General features: G+C 37.0%; 1 protein-coding gene across 1 annotated transcript; it reads right to left on the bottom strand.

The window, feature by feature from the left end:
* Positions 1-1,373: 1,373 nt before the first annotated feature.
* Positions 1,374-19,091, bottom strand: LOC139717949 (prolyl 3-hydroxylase OGFOD1-like). The gene is made up of 13 exons (XM_071629432.1): positions 18,802-19,091; positions 17,019-17,167; positions 16,434-16,480; positions 15,465-15,565; positions 13,963-14,079; positions 11,737-11,828; positions 9,349-9,477; positions 8,790-8,903; positions 8,280-8,359; positions 7,256-7,518; positions 6,022-6,171; positions 4,948-5,006; positions 1,374-1,754 (listed from the first exon to the last, which is right to left on the bottom strand). Exons 1-13 carry the CDS (start codon positions 19,046-19,048, stop codon positions 1,590-1,592), a joined length of 1,713 nt encoding a protein of 570 aa, XP_071485533.1. The 5' UTR covers positions 19,049-19,091; the 3' UTR covers positions 1,374-1,589.
* Between the last annotated feature and the right edge of the window lie 307 nt (positions 19,092-19,398).

Below are 19,398 nucleotides of genomic sequence, written 5' to 3'. Positions count from 1 at the left end.
TCTTTGTTTGTTTGTTTTTTTCCCCCAACCACACCTGTTATGAATGCATGATTTGTAAAGACTCCCGAGGGTAATCAATCAATTCCATTTGAAGCAGCCTTCCATTGAACATCCATATTTTGTCCCCATTAAAACAAATCAGCAACCATGACATTACAAAGAACACTAACTAGGCCGCGGGGGGCCTCAGAGGCCCCCCCCCCCCTCGACATTCTGCGTGGTGTGTCACCATTGCAAAAAAGCCATCGCTGTGATGTTTAACGACTTTTCTTTCAAGTCTCCCGCATCCTTTGACACCAAATTTGTGACCCCCGGGCACACTGTTCGGAAGTTACACATAAATATGTACATGCATGTCAGACCAAAACATGCTCAAAAACATGAATTCTTGTACAATTTCAATGTAAATTGTGCTTTACAGTCAAAGTTAATGAAAGCATGATTAATTTTTGGTTTTATTGATTAAACAATTTCAATGTAAATTGTGCTTTACAGTCAAATTTGATGAAAGCATGAATATTTTTTGGTTTTATTGATTAAAATCAATGTATATTTCATGCTTGCAACAATGTCACAGGCAAATTTCATTGAAAAAACAATGAAAAACAGTAAAAAACAGAAATACATAAGAAATTCTGAAAAAACAATAGAATACTTAAGAATTTTTTTGATGTCACTATCTTTTTTACTTACATTTGCTAAGGACACTAGAAAGAATATTTACACATAAAATGTGCCTATTTTGAGCTGTACATAGTGATTTATAGGAAATGGTTTGATTTCATGCATATATTAGCATAATTAGCATAAATGACAATTTTTTTGAAAAATCAACTTCACATTTTTGTTTTGGATTATGTCACAGGCAGTGTGTGTCAATTTTATTGTGCAGTCGATGCAGAGACTCCAACCCCAAGCACCTTCTGATCTGGAGATTCTCCCGCCCGAAACCCCTAGCAAACGGGAGACCTCAAGTTGATGTGTGCGAAGCATAGGGTTCTAGATGTTCTCTGGTGCTATCTAAGGCTTATTTTTTCACCATACGATAGCAATAAGTAAGAAATCCTTTCCAACGGGAGACCAGAGCCAGGGCGGGAGAAATCAAATCTCAAGCGGGAGAACGGGAGATTTTGCAAAAATGGGCTCTCGGCGGGAGATCTCCCGTCGAAAACTGGAGAGTTGGAGTCTCTGTCGATGGCTGAGATCTGAAGGGTGGGGGGGGGGGGGGCCTTGGAGGCCTCCCTCCAGCTCTATCATCTACCTAAAAGCCTGGCCTAGTTAGGGTTCAAAGCTTATAGTGGCTTTGAAGAGCTGGCGAGAGTACACTGGGGAAAGCAACTCACAGGCTCTTACCTGAGATTTTTATAGCTGCTGGTCTGGTAATATGAATTGCAATATCTGTAAATCTTGTCTTATCTGGTACAAGCACACTAAAAAGTGGATGAACAATGGATGATGGTAAAACCTTGTGTTGGGAGCCTTCAGATTGCGGTTGAGTGTCTCCTGTCATGATGTATGTGAAGCTAGTCTCTAAATGCGCGATGTGAAAAAATGCATGACTTGATCCAATAGTAAACTCAGTCTGAGTTTCACTCATAGAACACAAGGTAGAGCTCATAAAATGCAGACTGCTTGTTGCTGCTGGTCTCTCTAGATTTCACAAAACTCTGGTTGATGTGCTTCACAAACCGTAGTGTGTCCTTGTCTCTGTAGACCAGGCAAAGGGAATTGTCCTCTGGGAAAATGTTCAGAAGCTGAGACAAATTGGAAAGATAAGAAATTTCTTGGTAATGAATAAAACTGACTTGATGAAATATTGAAACTTAATGGCATTATCAGTCAAATCTGCAAAGCATTAAGGGGATTCTAATAATAATCTTGACAGTTTTCTTTAAACCCATTCCTCCCACAATTCTCTGAGAGCTTTTAGTGCCCTCAAATGAACTTAATTTTGCCTGTTGACAGAGAACATAGAAGTCGGTAGTCTGCCTGTGTGAAAACAGTCAAGCAGTATATGTACTCCTTTTCCAAGGTCAACTGCATGTCTTCATGCAAGCTTTATAGCAAAACAAGTGCACTATCATGATGTAAAAAGGTAAATTAGACACAAATACATGCAGTTTTGATACAGAAAAAGAAAAAATATGAACAGAAGAAGCTGTTATCTTTTGATGAAAGTCATTTTTGGTCAGAATAGCACAGATAAACATGAATTTTGGCCACAAATGCAGACACTCTTGCAGGGGCGGATCCAGGAATTCTGTAAAGGGGGGGGGCGCAACTTATATTTCTGGTGCCACTTCCGGGTTTCATTTCATTTTTGTATTTTTATTTCTTTTGTTTTTAACGAAAAATAAAGGGGGGCGTGCACCGGTTGTGCCCCCCTCTGGATCCGCCCACTGCTCTTGTCTACATTTTGGGAACCTGGTATACTAGGTTCCTGTGTGAAATAGGTTAAAACAGATAATGCCACACTCCTTGCTTCATGCAACATTGGATGTGAACAAAAGAATTGGCAAGTGCTTAGTTGATACAAAATGACCAATACAAAAATCTGTGATATATACAGACAGATCTGCATAAGGGTTTGTGTGATATTTGGGTAAAAAGTTTCCACAACAATGAATCGGATTTAATTCTCTGTGTGAATTGAAAAAACAACCTTTCACACTGAGAATATTTCTTTTTTGTAGACAGATTACATTCACTTTGTGGCAAGAAAAACATGAAACAGCACAGCTCCTGACAATTCCACTGAGATCCAAGGTGGAATTTACATTGTGGATTCATTTCAATTCAAGTTTTAGAGTCATGGCAGATAATCATTGGATATACTGCTCAAATACTCAAGACATATCGGAACTTTAAAGAAAGAGACATTTTACTACACAAGGTATGGATTTTGGAAATATTTGTACATGAGAGCTATTCATTTTGAGTGTATCTATGTGTCTATCTTTCTTTTTGGGTTCCCTGCATTTAAGCTGTAATACAGATCCTGATTAAACCTCTGGGGAATGCACCACCAGTGTAATAAATATGGTGAACCTATTATAACAAGATGGTACAGCCTACAATACAAGAATTTTCTCTGTTTAACAAAGTCTGATTAAAATGTACTCTCACAGGTTGCTACATGAAAACACGCATGTAGGACTACTGAAGGCTGCAATTAAACCCTTCTTGCAGGTGACCGAGTCATCTTTCAAGCATGTTAGTGTCAACTACAAGGTATTTTGAAAAGAAAATTTGAAAACATGTATGTATACATGTATGTTACTTGTAAACTGACAGTGAAACCATCAACTAAAAAAAATGATATGAACATTCAGATTATTTGAGGTCCTGCTAGTGTAAACAATACGTAGACAATGTTCAAAAAAGTTCAGTCATACACTAACACACTGGCAGCTGACAGGATAATCCAGAATTTCATGGTCAAAGTGACTAACCAAATTTATAACTGCCTACATTATTATTCAGGAGTGATGTGCAAGCAGGCTTCTCTTGGTAATGAATACCAGGTACTAATCACAATCAAAGGTCCCAAGAAGATCTTGTGTTAACACAGTTACCGTAATAGCTTCAACTCTAGTACATTGTACCTCACTCATGACTGTTGGCTATACAAACGTGTACATGTAGCAGTAAATTGTGTGGAGACCTTTGAAAAAGTTATTGATTGACAAAATAATCAGACGCACCCTTTCCTCCAACCTTTTGCATTAATTGGTACACAGTACCCTGTATTGTGTGTGCTACAGACATATGAAATTAAAATACACTGTACCTTGCAGAGCACGTGTGAACTCTACACTTCAAGTGTGGCGACGTGTGACATATGCAACGTGTTTGTGTACATGTACATCTGGTGGTGAATCTTCAAAGCATTTATTCAATATTGTCACTGACAAAGCAGGTAGGGGAAATACTGACACTTTTACCAGTAAAATCCTCTTGTACTAGAAAAATCAGACAGCAATTGTGGGAAGAAATGAAGTACCAGTAGACCGTATTTGTTTGTGACATCATAGGCGGGAGCCTTTGGCTTGTAATTCTTTGCATGGGCTGTAGAGGGCATTCTCATATTGCAGCTCAAAGACATGTGAAACGTGTAGTGTCATCATCGCCAAAAGTCACTGCTATTTTGCTGTTTCCGGATGAGCCCAATGTTGTAAGTATACAGTTATTGGATATGTATTATGACAGTTGAATGTTTCCTGCCTTAAGTATGATATGGCCAGAAATAAGGCATTATAAGCTATTAAGGTATTGGTCTAAAAAACATGGTTTGAATTAGCCAGGAATATGTTGTGACATGTACATATTGGAAGGGTGTGTATGATATACTTCAATACGTACATGTACACATGCGTATGGTATGGTGGGTGCACAACTTAGTCCATACCTTGCATGTCGAGAAACAAGCAGTTACTGGAAATGATGCAGTATTATGCATGCTATGTTTGTTGTGCATTCATTCGTTTGTACTATCAGAAGCACATATTCATTATGTTTTTTGGGGGGTTTTGGGGTTGTTTTTTTTAGTTCATTAAATCCAAGGTTGAAACCTGGTTGCCAGACAGCAGCATGGTATCACACATAGGTGTCATCAGTTTGTTCATTCATCATCAGAAGTAGACTCTAGGTTTAGAGTTACGCCATCAGCACTCGTGTGTTTGAAAAATTAGCTGGCTTCATCAAGGTAGTTGTGTTATAGAAATGCATGCTACAAAGTTTGTACCAGAAAATATTTTTGCTATTGGTATGGCATATCTATTTATTTTGGGGTTTGGCACTGTTTGTTTGTTTATTTCAAGAGTTCACTATTTTTATCTACTTTATTCTCCTAGACATGTTCTGCCTGCTGGTATGCTAGCACAGAGGAAAGCACTGATGAATGAAACACAACATGAGCTACATGTACATCTGGAATAGTACACTTACCTCCTCATCTTCACCTCTTGCAATGTATGAAACAAACCCACCACCGTCAGGACTGAAATCTGACAAAAAAAAGATGTACAAATCAGATGTGAGGTTTCAACACAATCTTTACTTCTACTGCTTGTTGTGAAAATACGTCTATTAAAAAATGCAGTTTGCCACCTCCAATGATCTAAAGTTCCTGGACACATTCACATACTGTTCCTGTAGTGCACCAGTAAACTAACAATTAGATCACAATGCAACAAAGACAGGTTCTGCTTACGAATGTCCATCACTTTTCAATTAAAACAGTAGACACAAAAGACTGAATTGCACTCCTGTTTAAAGTTACAATTGGCAGTTCATACAGTATGCTGTACACAATTGAAGGTATTGGTGGCAAACGGACTGGGTCATGTCACAATAGTACACAGATAATGCACATAACAGAGGCCATTACTCTTAAAGAATTATCCAACTGATAGTGACTTTGGAGCAGTCTGAAACAGATGAGGCAAAACCTAGTATGCTTTGGACTGTTCCAAAGTTACAGAGGGTGGATAATTTTAACTAATGCCTGAGTAAGTTATGTGCACTATTTGTTTTATAGAATTGTAACACACATCATCTGTATATTGTATATCATCTGTATTCTACACTCATGCGGGCCGATTCTTTATGGCAGATTAGGGCAAACCAACTGAATGAACAAAGTTATATATTTGAGCAATGATATCTCTGAGCAGTTATTAGTACAGGGTATCAGTAAAAACTTATGCCCACTGGGCATGTTATGCAAAGGAAAGACTGTTTACATGCTTTCTCTCAGCCTATCATTTGATAAGGATCTATATTACCATTTCATAACACCGCATACAGAATAATTTCAAAATGTGCTGAAGGCCCAGTCATGAAAAAGTTACAGTACTGCAAATATAATGTCCTGAACTATTAATCAAGCAGAGACTCCGATATCCTGCAGTTACAAAAAGACCTGATGCTAAATTATTTTCAGCAACATTGAAAGGAAGGTAAGAAGACTGCCTTCTCTGACACTTTCAATATGACCCTACCAGGCTACAAGAACACTACTTTGAGTGTTGAAGAAGATTGAAGCATCAAGAGCAAACTCTGACCCCTCTGTATCAGTGTCATGGAGTAATGTGTAGCAGCCATGTGTCCATCTCCTAAGCTCTGCTCTACATTGTGGGTTGCTGGTGGGCATTTTTCTTGGCACTGTACCTTTTGATAAGACAATGGATATTACTACATACACCAACACTCTCATTTTAATTCTCTATCCCACATATAATAGCACAAATAATCAGCCAAGAATGCAATGAGACATATGGGATGCTTTGAAGTTATCGAACCTTCAGTTGAAGCTTGCAATCCTGTGAAAACATAATTTTAATATTGCACAGATACTTTATGCACAATTATTGTACGACCAATATAAACATTCTTCCCAACCCTTCTGCTCTACATGGTGACAGCAAGCATTTCAGGAGCATGACAGTGTGCCAAAATAACAAAATTCTCTCCTGAAAACAGGCATTCTTTGCAAAGGATAGTGGAACTGGGCATGAAAAGTTCCTATGGATATTAGTAACCTCAAGTATTTGGTCAGTGAGTAACAGAATCAGGTACATCTCCTTCATCCATTGACAATACTTTGTAATAATAGGATTATTTTTCTTGCACTATGCAACCAGGACATGACCACCTCACAGAATACCAGTAGAGACATAGAAATTCATGTAAAAATATTACTGGGCAGTCTGTATAGAAGTACATATGTCATATCATGTGGCTACAAAATTACTGTGAGCAGGCTTACAAATATCACTGGGTTGCAAAAACTTTGTTGATGAATAAAGAGCTTGTAAGGAAAGCTGGATGGGAGCTTCATAAGGTTGTGCATTGTATTGGTAGGTTCTCTTATCTTTTCCAAATTACATTCTTCAGGATATTTTTTCATTTGCTGATGAGAGAAAAGAAAATGAGGAATGACACACAGTTTATTGTGTGCATATGTGTGTGTGTGTGTTTCTCTCTCAAAGAGTGGCTGGGGAGTACTGCACAGTTTGAAGTACTGAACTACTTGCATGGCTCCTCTTGATGTATATCATACAAATGCAGTGCATACCTGGAAATCGAGGTATTTTGTCACAATTCCTCAGAGTTGCTGTATCACTGATTACCATTTTAACGTATTTCATCTACTCAGCATGGATATAGGTTAATCTTTGCACAAATTTCACTCACACCTCCCTAACTTCTTTGCTATCTTGCGAGCTGTTAGTGTCATCATTCATATTGCCACCAGGTATTTCTGCATCATTTTCAGTGCTTCTTCCCACAGTATGTGGTTGCTCATCCTCCTTTCCTTCTTTCAGCACTCTCTCCTCCTCCTGCCCTTCGCTCCTTTGCTCATCTTCATCAGATTCCTCGCCACAAGGGGCCTGTTCGTGGAGCTTGAGTGCCGTGAAGTTTGAGAAGAGGAGAAAAGTGAATTCACTCTGCATCACCCTGACACACTCTTGAACCACAGCGGGCAAAGTGCTGGGATTACCAACCTCATAGCATCTGGGAAGAATAAAAATTTATCATTGTCTGTTGAAACAAGGCAAATGACATTGACTAAGCTGATCTCAAAACACAAAGAGCTAATGCATTGAAGTGAAGTGTGTACACTGTTATTAAAAAAAAAAGAAAATTGTAAAATAAAAACAATACCAAATACTGGAGAAGACCCATTTCATACTGCTTTCCTCTCATTTTGGTATTCTACTTTTGGTCTTCAGTGGAGGTGACTGCCAATGATGTCTGACTAAAAAAAAAAATAAAATAAAAATGATAATAATCACTATTACACATGGAAGAAAGATACTCTTCCATTGCACTAAACAAAAAGTCATAATAAGAATGATTAGTATTCTGCTCTGTGACCTGCTGGAATGATATCAACTTGACAGATAGCCTCATCTATGAAGCTGAAGTGTCTACCATTGTTCATAGATATCTGCCTAAGTTGCTTTTAGAGGAAATATGAAAATACCTTATTAAATGAGCATGAAAAACCTGAACTGATGTGCTGAACCAAAATAAGGTTTCATCAAACTCAAAGCTTCCAAGGTTGATACATGGCACATTCTAGCCTCAACATCAACACTGAAAAAAGCTATCTTAGAATTCATATATATATATATATATATATATATATTATTTATTTATTTATTTATTTATTCATTTATTTCTATTTTTTTTTTTAACACAAACAATAAGATATAAATTGCCATTGCAAAGAGAATGACAGTTGTTTGAAAGCTGGTCTAGTAGACAGTCACCTTTTATTTGGTGGTCCACACTTCTCCCACTTGATATCCTCCCTTTGCAGAGCAGCATAAACTTCATCAAATTTCTTCTTCTGCAAACAAGACCAAACCATTTCATCCATGACTTCAGGTGAGGCATATCTTGATGAAGTATATTCACAGTCAGCAGCATTATTTTTTTTTTTGGTGCTCAGCTACAAATACAGTATAATCATAGATTTCTGTTTGCCTAGAGCTACATAAATGCCACAAAAGTGCCAATTGTGCAATAATTACATTGTTGTTTCTTCTTTTTAATATGTAATCATTCAATACATAGACACACAAACTCTGACAAAACTTTCAATTATTTTGAAGTTTCAGTAACATAATCATACAAATGATATACATTTACATGAAGTCATCCTAATTAAGAGCTATTCTCAGAGGGAGTTATGATTAAAGTATTTTAAGACACTATGTTATTTGCTGATTTCTTGGCCATTGATGTGAATCTTGCAACTTGAAAACTATTGAGTTTACCTCAAAGAAAGCTGGTAATTGTATTTCAGATGCCTCAGAGAATGTGTCCTGCACTTCACTCTGGTTGACCACATTCAGGTAGCTGTCACTAATCCACTGACAGAACACAGACTCCTAGCAAATGAGGAATAATATAGAATTATTGTTAAACATTTTCAGTGGCACTGAGGATAAAATAGAAGTTGCACCATCATACAAAACCAATAAAAACTAAAATTCCCCATGTGAGAGCCCTGCAGAGTGAGTATAGGTGTTTATTCCATCTTGACAACGTGATGATGTTGCATGAAATAATTTTGAAGGAACACTGATAACTGACAGGGAAACTTTCACATGAAAGTGATAGATGGATGAAAATTTGGGCAATATTAGGCAATTTTCTGACAGTTACCACTATAAGAATGCTAGTCTTTTAAGGTATCCTGAAGGCCTAATACAATGAGCTGTAACCCTACACTCATTCATCCATCAACAATTATTATAAAGGCAGCGAAGGTTATCTTCTCAGTAACTTTAGTACGCATACGTTAACCTTGTGGGAACGCTTGTATTAGAGCACCTCAAGTTCCATATGTGATGTCAGGGCTTTCCTTGATTCCTTGTAGGGAGGTTGCCTTGGAACTGTTGGTCCATGGAACCAGCCACTCACAGACAGCCGACACTTTTCAGAACTGAGCACCTCTGAAACCTTCAAAACAAGGCAAATTTGATAGCACAGAAATATAAAGAAATGCACTAACTGGATGAAAAGTATTAATCATGGTAGATGATGTTCCTAAAGAGATCATACATGAGAGGACACTTCAAGGATTCTGCCTTGTAAATCCTGTTGTGTGCACCAGCTGAGATGCACACAGATCATGTCATTAATGTAATGGTCTTGACTAATTTTAACCTTGTACTGGACACCCTTTAATCATATGAAAATTTGAAGGGAACATCTTTTTAACAAAAATGAAGCCAGATGCACAATTACCTAAAGATGCATTCCTTCATCTCTGAGACTACTACTATAAACAATCGCAATCAAACGCAAGCAAGTTGTAGGCTAGTGACATAGTTGCCTCTTCCAACTTGCATGTGTGACTGCAACCAGTATTAACCCTAACTAGGCTGGGGGGGCCTCCAAGGCCCCCCCCCTCGACGTTCCGCGCGATGTATTGTTATCGCGAAAAGCTATCGCCGCGATGTTTCATGACTTTTTTCTTTTGAGTCTCCCGCATCCTTTGACACCAAATTTGCGATGCCCGGGCGCTCGGTTCCGAAGTTGCGCATAAATATGTATGTGCATGTCAGACCACAAATAGTTCAAAAACATGAATTCGTGTACAATTTCAATGCAAACTGTGCTTACAGGCAAATTTCATAAAAGCATGATTACTTTGGGGTTTTATTGATTAAAATCAATTAATAAAAAATTTTCTTGTTCAGAACAATGTCGCGGACAAATTTCATCGAAGAAACAATGAAAAACATAAAGTCGAAAAAACAAGGAAATACATAAGAAATTCAAAAAACAATAAAATACTTAAGAAATTTTTCTGATGCCACAATTTTTTTCTGTTACATTTGCTAAGGACACTAAAAAAAATACTTACAAAAAAAATGTGCCTGTTTTGAGCTTTATTCAGTGATTTATACCAAATTGTCTGATTTCATGCAGCATTGTGCATAAATTAGCATAATTTAGCATAAATGATAATTTTTTTGAAAAATTAACTTCATGGTACTTTAGATTACATCATAGACAACGTGTGCCAATTTTCATCGTGATTGTGCGGTCTAACGCACCCCCCCCCCCCCCCCCCCCCCCCAATCTACCTAAATAGCCCGGCCTAGTTAGTGTTAATATCATGAAAAAGCAAAGGGGAACATTTCAAATTTGCTACTTTTTTTATCTTGTCTGATTTTGATGAAACTTTTACCATCCTTAATATATTTAATTTATTTATTTATTCATTTATTTATTTACTCATTTATTCATTTATCTATTCACTTATTTATTCATTTATTCATTCATTCATTCATTCATTCATCATTCATTCATTCACTCTTATTTCAACAGGGTAGTCCCATCATAAGGCAGGTACTGTTCTTCCTGGGGGCCCTGAATACATACAATCAAACAATTTTAAGTAGACAGTGACAATTTTATAATTTTATTCTTTTCATTAAACTTAACCCCTTCCTCCCGCAATTTTCTGATAGCCTTCAATGGCCCCAAACAAGATTCTATTTGCCTGTTTACAGAGAACAGACAGATTGGTAATCAGCCTGTGCGAAGCAGTCAAGCGTTGCATATATCCCCTTTCCACAGTCAAGTGCATGTGCCATCAAGCAATGCAAAATATCGATCGGACATGAGGCATGAATAGAGCATGCACTAATGGGCTAACAAAATCTTTTGTTATACACTATAAGAAAACCATCTAATGACATCAGCGAAATTCAAAATCTAAAAGCTCAGTCTCAATTGCTACATATGCCTTTATTCAAGTTATATTGCATAACAATCACACTACTACGTTGGAAAAAGGTAAATTAGACAAAAATACACACAGTTTGATACAGAAAGAGAATAGATACTGATGGCAGAAAATCTCATATTTTGATCAAAGTCATTTTTCTGCTCAGTAATAAAAATGAATTTAGGCAACTAATGCAGACACTGTTGTGGACATTTTGGGAACGTGGTATACATGTACCATTTCCTGTGTATGGGTCGACGGGTTAACTTAGCTATGGTGTGGAATTGTACTAAAAATCTCAAAATGTTGACTTATACCAGTGTACCTCTGCACACTACACTGTAGCCCTACTGCATATTTCACATCAGTTGTGATTGTGCATGGAATATTTTGTGCACACACTAGGTCACCTGCCATCCAATGCAAACAAACAAGCATTCGCCATCACTTTCATGGCAGGTTAGTTGTTTGTATCTTACCTGATGAAATGACTTTGGAGTAACCTCAAAGAAGACAAGGTTGTTCCACTTTGGCACAAGAGACTTCACTACAGACTTTGGCTGCCCATGTTCTACATTGATAAGAAGGAAAGTAAAACAAGCCTACACACTAATACATGTATCAGAAATTACATTAAAAATGGACAGAAAGTATTCAAATTCAGGTTCCTTTGAACACTAGTATTAGAAACCTAGTGGCTCTAGCACTCATCACTCGAGTATCACACATTCACCTTCCACATATTCTTGCAGACTTTTACCTAAAAAAAACATGAAAAAAAGTTGAAGGGGGGGGGGGGGTCCTTGTGATAATACTTGCAAGTTTGTAGAAAGTTTAACCAGGTGTCTTTGAAGGTCAAAACATAAAATCTGGCTCCAAATTTGGTCCCAGTCCCATGGGGGCCAACCCTGGATCTTGCATAAACAAACTTGAAAGTACACTTACTAATGTATTTACTCATGAGTATTTCAGTTTTATAGATTGAAGAAGATTATTATCACAGATTGAAATGAGGCATGGTGCCCCTTTGTACAAATATATTACAAATATATAATCACTCTAACATCCTAGCATCAATACCTGCCAAGTTTGAAGACAAATTTGACCATGTATTTCCAAGGAGATGAAAATGTGAAAATTGGCCCCTACTTTGGTCCCTGCACCCACGTAGCACTTCTGGAACTGACATGAGCAAATTTAGAACTGCACTCACAAACATATTTATAGCATTGCAGCTCCATCATTTTTTAGTTCTATAGGAGATTATTATTATTTTTTCCTAAGATTCTCTACGTTGGAGGTTGTATGCCCCCAGAGGGCCCCAAAGTGGGCATTGTGCCTATTTGTACAAATACAAATTTTCTATCACCCTAGTAATAATACCTATCAATTTTATTTAAAATTTGACCATGTGCTTTCAAGACAACAAAGAAATTGTGAAAACTGGCCCTACACTGGTAAAAAAGGGGGGGGGGGGGTGGAGGCCCAAGTGAGGATATGGTGCCCATTTATACAAATATATATCATATCACCCTAGCGATACTGCACACCAATTTTAGTGAAAATTTGACCATGCATTTTCAAGAAGACCCCCTCCCCCCCCCCCCCAAAAAAAAAAAAAAAAAAAAAATTGACCCACTTTGGACAATGGGGGGGGGGGGGGGGGGGGGAGGACCCCTGGACTAGATATTTTTCAAGGGAGCCACCAGCAAGTGGGGCATGGTGCCCATTTGTACAAATATATATTCTATCACTCCAGCGATAATACCTCTCAAGTTTGGTAAAAATGTGACCATGCATTTTCAAGAACCTGAAAATGTGAAAATTGGCCCCAGATTTGGTATCCCAACAGAGCCCCAGGGGTAGGGGACCCCATATTTGCCATGAACAAACTTGAAACTACAGTCACAAATGTACTTACTCATAATGCTAACTTAGCTTTATCACTTCTAGTTCGAGGGAAGACATTTAAAGATTCCTCAATACTCAGGTTTGGGGGTGGTGCGCCCATTTGCACGAGTTGTGATCTATCATTTTAGGAATGCTACCAGTGAAGTTTGGTGAAAATACATTACAGGGTTTTCAATGAGAAGCTGAAAATGTAAAAAGTTTATGTATGCTTGGACGATAGCACACTTGAACCTTTGGCTGAGGTGAGCCAGAAAACTACTATGGATAGAACAGGATATCAGTTCATTAACATTGATGTTTAATAGCTTGTTATACAAATATCAGTTAGCATCATGTTTTGACAGGAAATCAACAAGAGACTTAAAGTTCAAGGCAACTCCATGTTACATTGACTTAAATATAAAGAGTGCATTTAAACAAACTACATCACATAAACGTCATAATAACTGCAAGGCTGCCAGTCTCTGCAGCTCATAACAAATACTGAGGCACACAAAAAATATATTTTAGGACACATATCATATTCTTGTTGAAAAAAAAAAATGTATGCACAAATGGCATATTGAAAGTATGCCATGTCAAATTTTAGAAAATAACACTGACTACTGAAGAATAATTTTTCTTATTTTGACATAGACAGAACATTCTTAATATCTTATAATTTGCAGATCTGTAATCTGAAATAAAATGAAGTATGGGATTCAAAGTATCCCACGTTATTAGGGAGGAGTGATACCAGTCTCAAGGGCTTGTATAGATCAATGTGATTCTTTCTGATGGTGAGAATTCCATACCATCCATATCAAACAGGTCTAACAATCCTCCGTCTGCCTCCTGCCAGGGAGGAACCAAGTAGAGAATGAAAGCAATGCGTCTTCCATCTAGCTCATCATCATGACAGAGCAGCACATCTGGAGGGAGTAAGCATTGAAGAGTAAAAGGGATGGTAAGCAAATGCATGGAAAAGAGACAAGGAGAGATAAGAAAGGTGTGTGAGAAAAACAAAGAAGTGTGTATACAATAGGATTACTGACAGTATACAAAATGCTAAGACAAATTGAGATGAAAGGAACAACGGTAATGAAAATGCTGAATTATACCCATCTCTCTTCCACATACCAATATCATCTGGTATGCAGGTATCATAAGAATAATGCCTCTGGCATGCATAATGCAGATGTACTGTACATTTTGGCTTATTTTTTCACATCTAACCTCCTTTCTTTTCTTTTCTTTTTGTTACTCCATAACAGATGAACTTCTCTCATAAAATAAAGTTAAAACATAATGAAACAATATATATATATATATATATATATATATATATATATATACATATATATGAAGAGTTTGTTCGCAAAAACCGATAAGTCCATATTTGCCAAATGGAGATATTTGCGATTAAAGGTCAAGAAAAATAAAGGGAATAATAAGACAATTTTTGCTTCTTTTGACCATAACTTCAAAAATGTACCTTTATATGTAGTGACCAATATATCATTTAAAAGGTATTATTTTGTACTTTATGACAGAAACCGTACTTCAAAATCTTCAAAAATGGTTTCTGCGAACAAACTCTTCATATATATATATATATATATATATATATACACATATATATTGTAGTTGCTCCGCGTATTGGCAGTACTAGAAATAGCAATAATAATGTCACAACAGAGGAATGCATTAAATGTCAATCTTGATTTTAATTAAAAATCCGAATTTTCGTCAGGAATAATGACACACTTAATGTCATCCCTGACGAAGGGGGAGGACCCCCGCAAAATCAAGATTGGCATTTAATGCATTCCTCTGTTGTGACATTATATATATATATATATATATAGAGTGTGAGAAGGGGTATCGACCATTTACAGTACCAGTGTGTGGCCTTCATTATTTGCATTCAGTGTGAAAAGAAGAGCCAGGTGGACGTAGCTAGGTCAACGTATTGCCGCCGATATATATATAGATATATATATATATATATATATATATATATATATATACATAAATATATCCTCTTACTGCACTAACACAATAAAAATAGCATGGTTTGAGATTTTGGAATTATCATCCTTGCTTACCCTTGCACATAAACTCATGAAACAAAACCTTTTGTATGCATGGGCAGTGGTGTCATCATCAAATGTACTGTTCCACTCATAAAGTACAAAGAATGTTTATGATTTGTCTGAGTAGGGATCAGCACAGCTAACTATTAACCCCTAATGGGTCCCCCAAACATTCCAGGCATAGAACAGACTTGAGTAACTCAGAAATACTGTATGATCACCTGTATGGTTATATTTTGAACATGTCATGTCCACAGTGTCACTGAATGAGATCCTGGTTACATCCTTCAGCCAGCTCAAGAAATCATCATAGAGAAGTTTCCTAAAGGGTACAAGGGCAAGAATAACTATACCATTTCACAACAGAGGCAAATTACACTGATGTCAATGGCAAAGGGTAAACACATCAAAAATTCATATTTATTTAAACTGCTTCTTCACCATTCACTATTCACTATTCACTTTTGCTATGCAGACTAAATTTCAGATAAGTCTTTTGTGGTAGAACATCTAAGCCTCTGCCTCTCTCATTATTTGAATCTTGACACATTGCTTTAAAGGTGCATGGTCCTGGTGTCTTAGTCAAATGCGTACGTGGGCGCACGGCGCAAGTTTCCTATAGAGACCTACGCTAGCGACTCCTCTTTGGCGCTTACGCTTTGGCCCACTTCCCCGAGTCCGAAGAAGTCCGATTCACTGTAGTCAGTGGTCGGATCACAGTTCGGCTCATGATTCGGCTGAGGGGGATGGTAGCTTTAGCAAACTTCTTTTGTGATGTCATAATAACAAGCACATATGCACGCACCCTGGCATTACTACAGACTGCGCGATGCGCAGAAAAGACAACGAAGTCAACGTTACTTAGCAACACCTACGCACTTTACTCTTGATGACAGCTCAACTTCGGTAATCTTCGTATCAATGCTAACGGTGATCGGTAGTATCATCAACAGCGCCCTCTACACTACCGGGACTATGCACCTTTAAAAAAATAATCATGGGATTCATATTTTGTCTGAAAATAACAGCAATTAAAATGAAGGTTTACTTGCATAGTGTGCATACTGATAATTAGCTGAGATAAATTATTTGCAAAGCAGAAAAAAACAAAATAACACAACAACAGTTCTTATAATTTATTTTACTTTCTGGCCATTGTATACTAATACAGTAACACACTCCTACAGTACCTTAATGCCAGAATATGAGGTGATGTGAAGTTCTGCAGAGCTTCCGACTGTAAAAAGAAAGAATATAGATCTATAAAAGTGTTGCCACCCATATATGCAGTTTGCAGGATGAACAAATTTCACCAAAACTAAACAAACTTAAGTTTTGTTTTCATTTTCTAAAGTACACATTCCTTTGGCTGGTTACCTGACATAAGGTATGTTAATGGTAATATTATTTTCTATGCTTTCTAGAAGAGGTATGGTATGTCAAAAGCTTTTTCATTATACTGGAAAATTTAATGTTGCAGAATTCTCCTTACATTTTCTTTATATCTTTATTTGAAGTGATGTCACAAATTGTTGTAGTCTTCTAATCCAGCAAATGGTGGTACCATGACTTTAACAATTCATAATTCATGAAGGGATTGTGTGATTTTCCTCAAACTTTCACTAGTGTGCTAGATATTGCTGCATTCACTCAATCCACATGTATATTTGCAGAAATTTCTCCTTTAGCAACACATATATGCAAGCTTTAAAAGGTGAAATATATTCATTCACAAACTATTAAAACTGTAACATTATGGAATGACAGACACTTACTTGTTGAAATTTGTAGAGATCATTTGATTTGTTGATGAAATTCAGCTCCAGTAACTCTTCCTTTAGACCTTCAAGGAAGTCATTCTCTTTGACAAAGTTGGGCAGAATGCAGCAGGTAAATGGCTCATTCAGGATAGAAGCAGATGTACCTAGTGTGGCATAAAATAGATACAGTAATGAGATCTGTCATTAAAGTTGTAACACACAGGGCTATGTTTTTTTTTTTTAAAGTCATCAATTATTATTCATTTTATTTTCAAATGCACTTTATTAATACATTGTATCGCTTTATTTTTTGCTTATGGTGACGTAAATAGCAGGCTCAGAACCTATGTGGAAAGACTTACTTTGCATTCTTAAAGAGAGACATGAACATGATAAATGACCATATCTCGGCAAGCATGATACATTCAAAAAGATCCTACCAGAAATACATGTAGCATATCACTCTTAAATAAGACACATTATGCAATTCAAAATAATGGATTTTTTTAATCGAGTTGTTTTATTGTAACTGATTGACAAACTGTCCTACATTGACATAAATAAGCACCAAATTAATCAGTGTCTAGTACATAGTAGTAGCCATGATAAAAAATCATGGCCATACACACTCAGGCAGGATTTGAATCTACTGTACAACCCCCTAATCACTGGACAGGTGTCTTACCCACTAGACCAGAGAGCTTGCTCGAATCTTGCCTGAGTATGTATGTCCGTAATTTTTTATTGTGACACTGATTAATTTGATGCTTATTTACACTGATGTAGGGCAGGATGTCAATCATTTACAATAACAACTCAACACAAGACTTTCATTAATTTGAATACTGGTAAATACACGGTACTCGCTGCATGTTAAAGTGATTAGAACCAGCACTGGATGTCATGCAGAAGTTCGGTGGTCTAGTGGATAAGACGCCTGTCTAGTGTTCAGGACTGTAGTTTCAAATCCCGCCCAAGTATGTATGCCAATGATTATTTATTGTGGCTACTGCTAGACATCGATTAATCAGGTGCTTATTTACGTCGATGTAGGGCAATTTGTCAATCAGTTCAAACGTTATGCATTCCACTGGTACTTGTAATTTACCTGTATCGATTGTGCTTGTTGTCTACAGTACCAAGTCTGAAAATCCCTTGTTTCTAAAGCAAAAGCTCATAGCACTAACTTAGCTCTATCACATCTGGTTCTAGAGAGGAAGGTTTTTAAAGATTCCTCAATTTGGGGGCTTTGGAATCCCCTGAGGGTCAGCAAAGAATCAGAGCAACAAGGACTTAAAGTGATTTTAATGGGCTCAAGGTGCGACAAAAATATAGATTAATTTACTGACAGTTGTTTTTGTGTTTTGTACATGTGGCGGGAAATAGTTAAGTTATCTTTACTGTAAAAGGGGAGAGTTTTGCCAATTTTGCGCAGCATGCACCCTAGCCTGCAAATAAAAGCACATGAAAATTTTTGTTTCCTATATGTAATATTAGTTAATATCTTGAGTCCACAGACTTAAAAACATTTGAAATACACTTTCACTGGCCGTGTGGAAAATTACTCATGCAAAAATATCCACTTTCACAGTATTCATGTTTATCCCAGTAGTGCTTCTGAAGTGCATATTAACATTATATTGAAATTTCATGAAGTTACATCCAGACAGAAAGGACAGAGAAGAGGGCAAAAGAAAAGTCAAGAAGGAAATAAGACATATGATGGTGGATATTGTGTATATTAGGCTGCTAAATGAAATCAATGAGCTGCATTAACATTTTCTGCTTCAAAGCATACCCAGGTCTCTTTCTGATGTAGCCTCCTCAAATGCTGTTCCAATCATTTGCTTGAAACTTTTTTCCAGGTAACTTTGGTTGATGTGCGCTCTCAGAGTAGAACCTTGGACTGGATTGGTTATGATACGAGCCCTTTTCGTTGGTGGATTATCTCCAGAACAATCCAAAGTTTCCTCAAAGATCTGGCTCCTTGACTCATGGCTCTGACAACTCTCTTCTGCCATTGTACCTGGAAAAAAAAATGTCATGCAACAATATCATAAAACTAGTGGGTTCATTTGAAGGACATTATTTTGCTTAGTGGTAATGTACTGGATATCAATAGTAATATAAATACTCCAATCATCTTTGGGAATGTGAAGATAGACTTTCTGACATGATATATTTTGGTAGAGAGTATATGATTCACTAAAATACTATGTGAAATAGTGAAAATGCAAAGCCCTCTAATAACAAGCATGAAGCCAATAGAAGGCAGGTACCATAAGTTGTTTATAACTGGGCATATTGATGTTCACCCAGAAAGTGTAACAACACAATGCCAGAAGGTCTGTCTTCCTCTTGTGAATCAGCGGAATCTTAAAGTTTCATTAACTAT

This window comes from Diadema antillarum, unplaced genomic scaffold (assembly GCF_040938485.1).
Source record: "Diadema antillarum isolate AM-2024a unplaced genomic scaffold, OU_Dant_1.0 scf00000086, whole genome shotgun sequence".
In the NCBI taxonomy this organism is placed as follows: Eukaryota; Metazoa; Echinodermata; class Echinoidea; order Diadematoida; family Diadematidae; genus Diadema; species Diadema antillarum.
Note: the sequence above shows the minus strand (reverse complement) of the source record. Positions and strands in the feature narration are given on the sequence as shown.

Coding starts and splice junctions, on each gene's coding strand:
- LOC139717949 (XM_071629432.1), bottom strand. CDS start 19,048: ATGACATTTTTTTTTCCAGGTACAATGGCAGAAGAGAGTTGTCAGAGC. Junction 16,481..17,018: donor ATCTCTACAAATTTCAACAA/GTAAGTGTCTGT, acceptor TTCTTTTTACAG/TCGGAAGCTCTGCAGAACTT. Junction 11,829..13,962: donor AGACCTGTTTGATATGGATG/GTATGGAATTCT, acceptor TTATCAATGTAG/AACATGGGCAGCCAAAGTCT.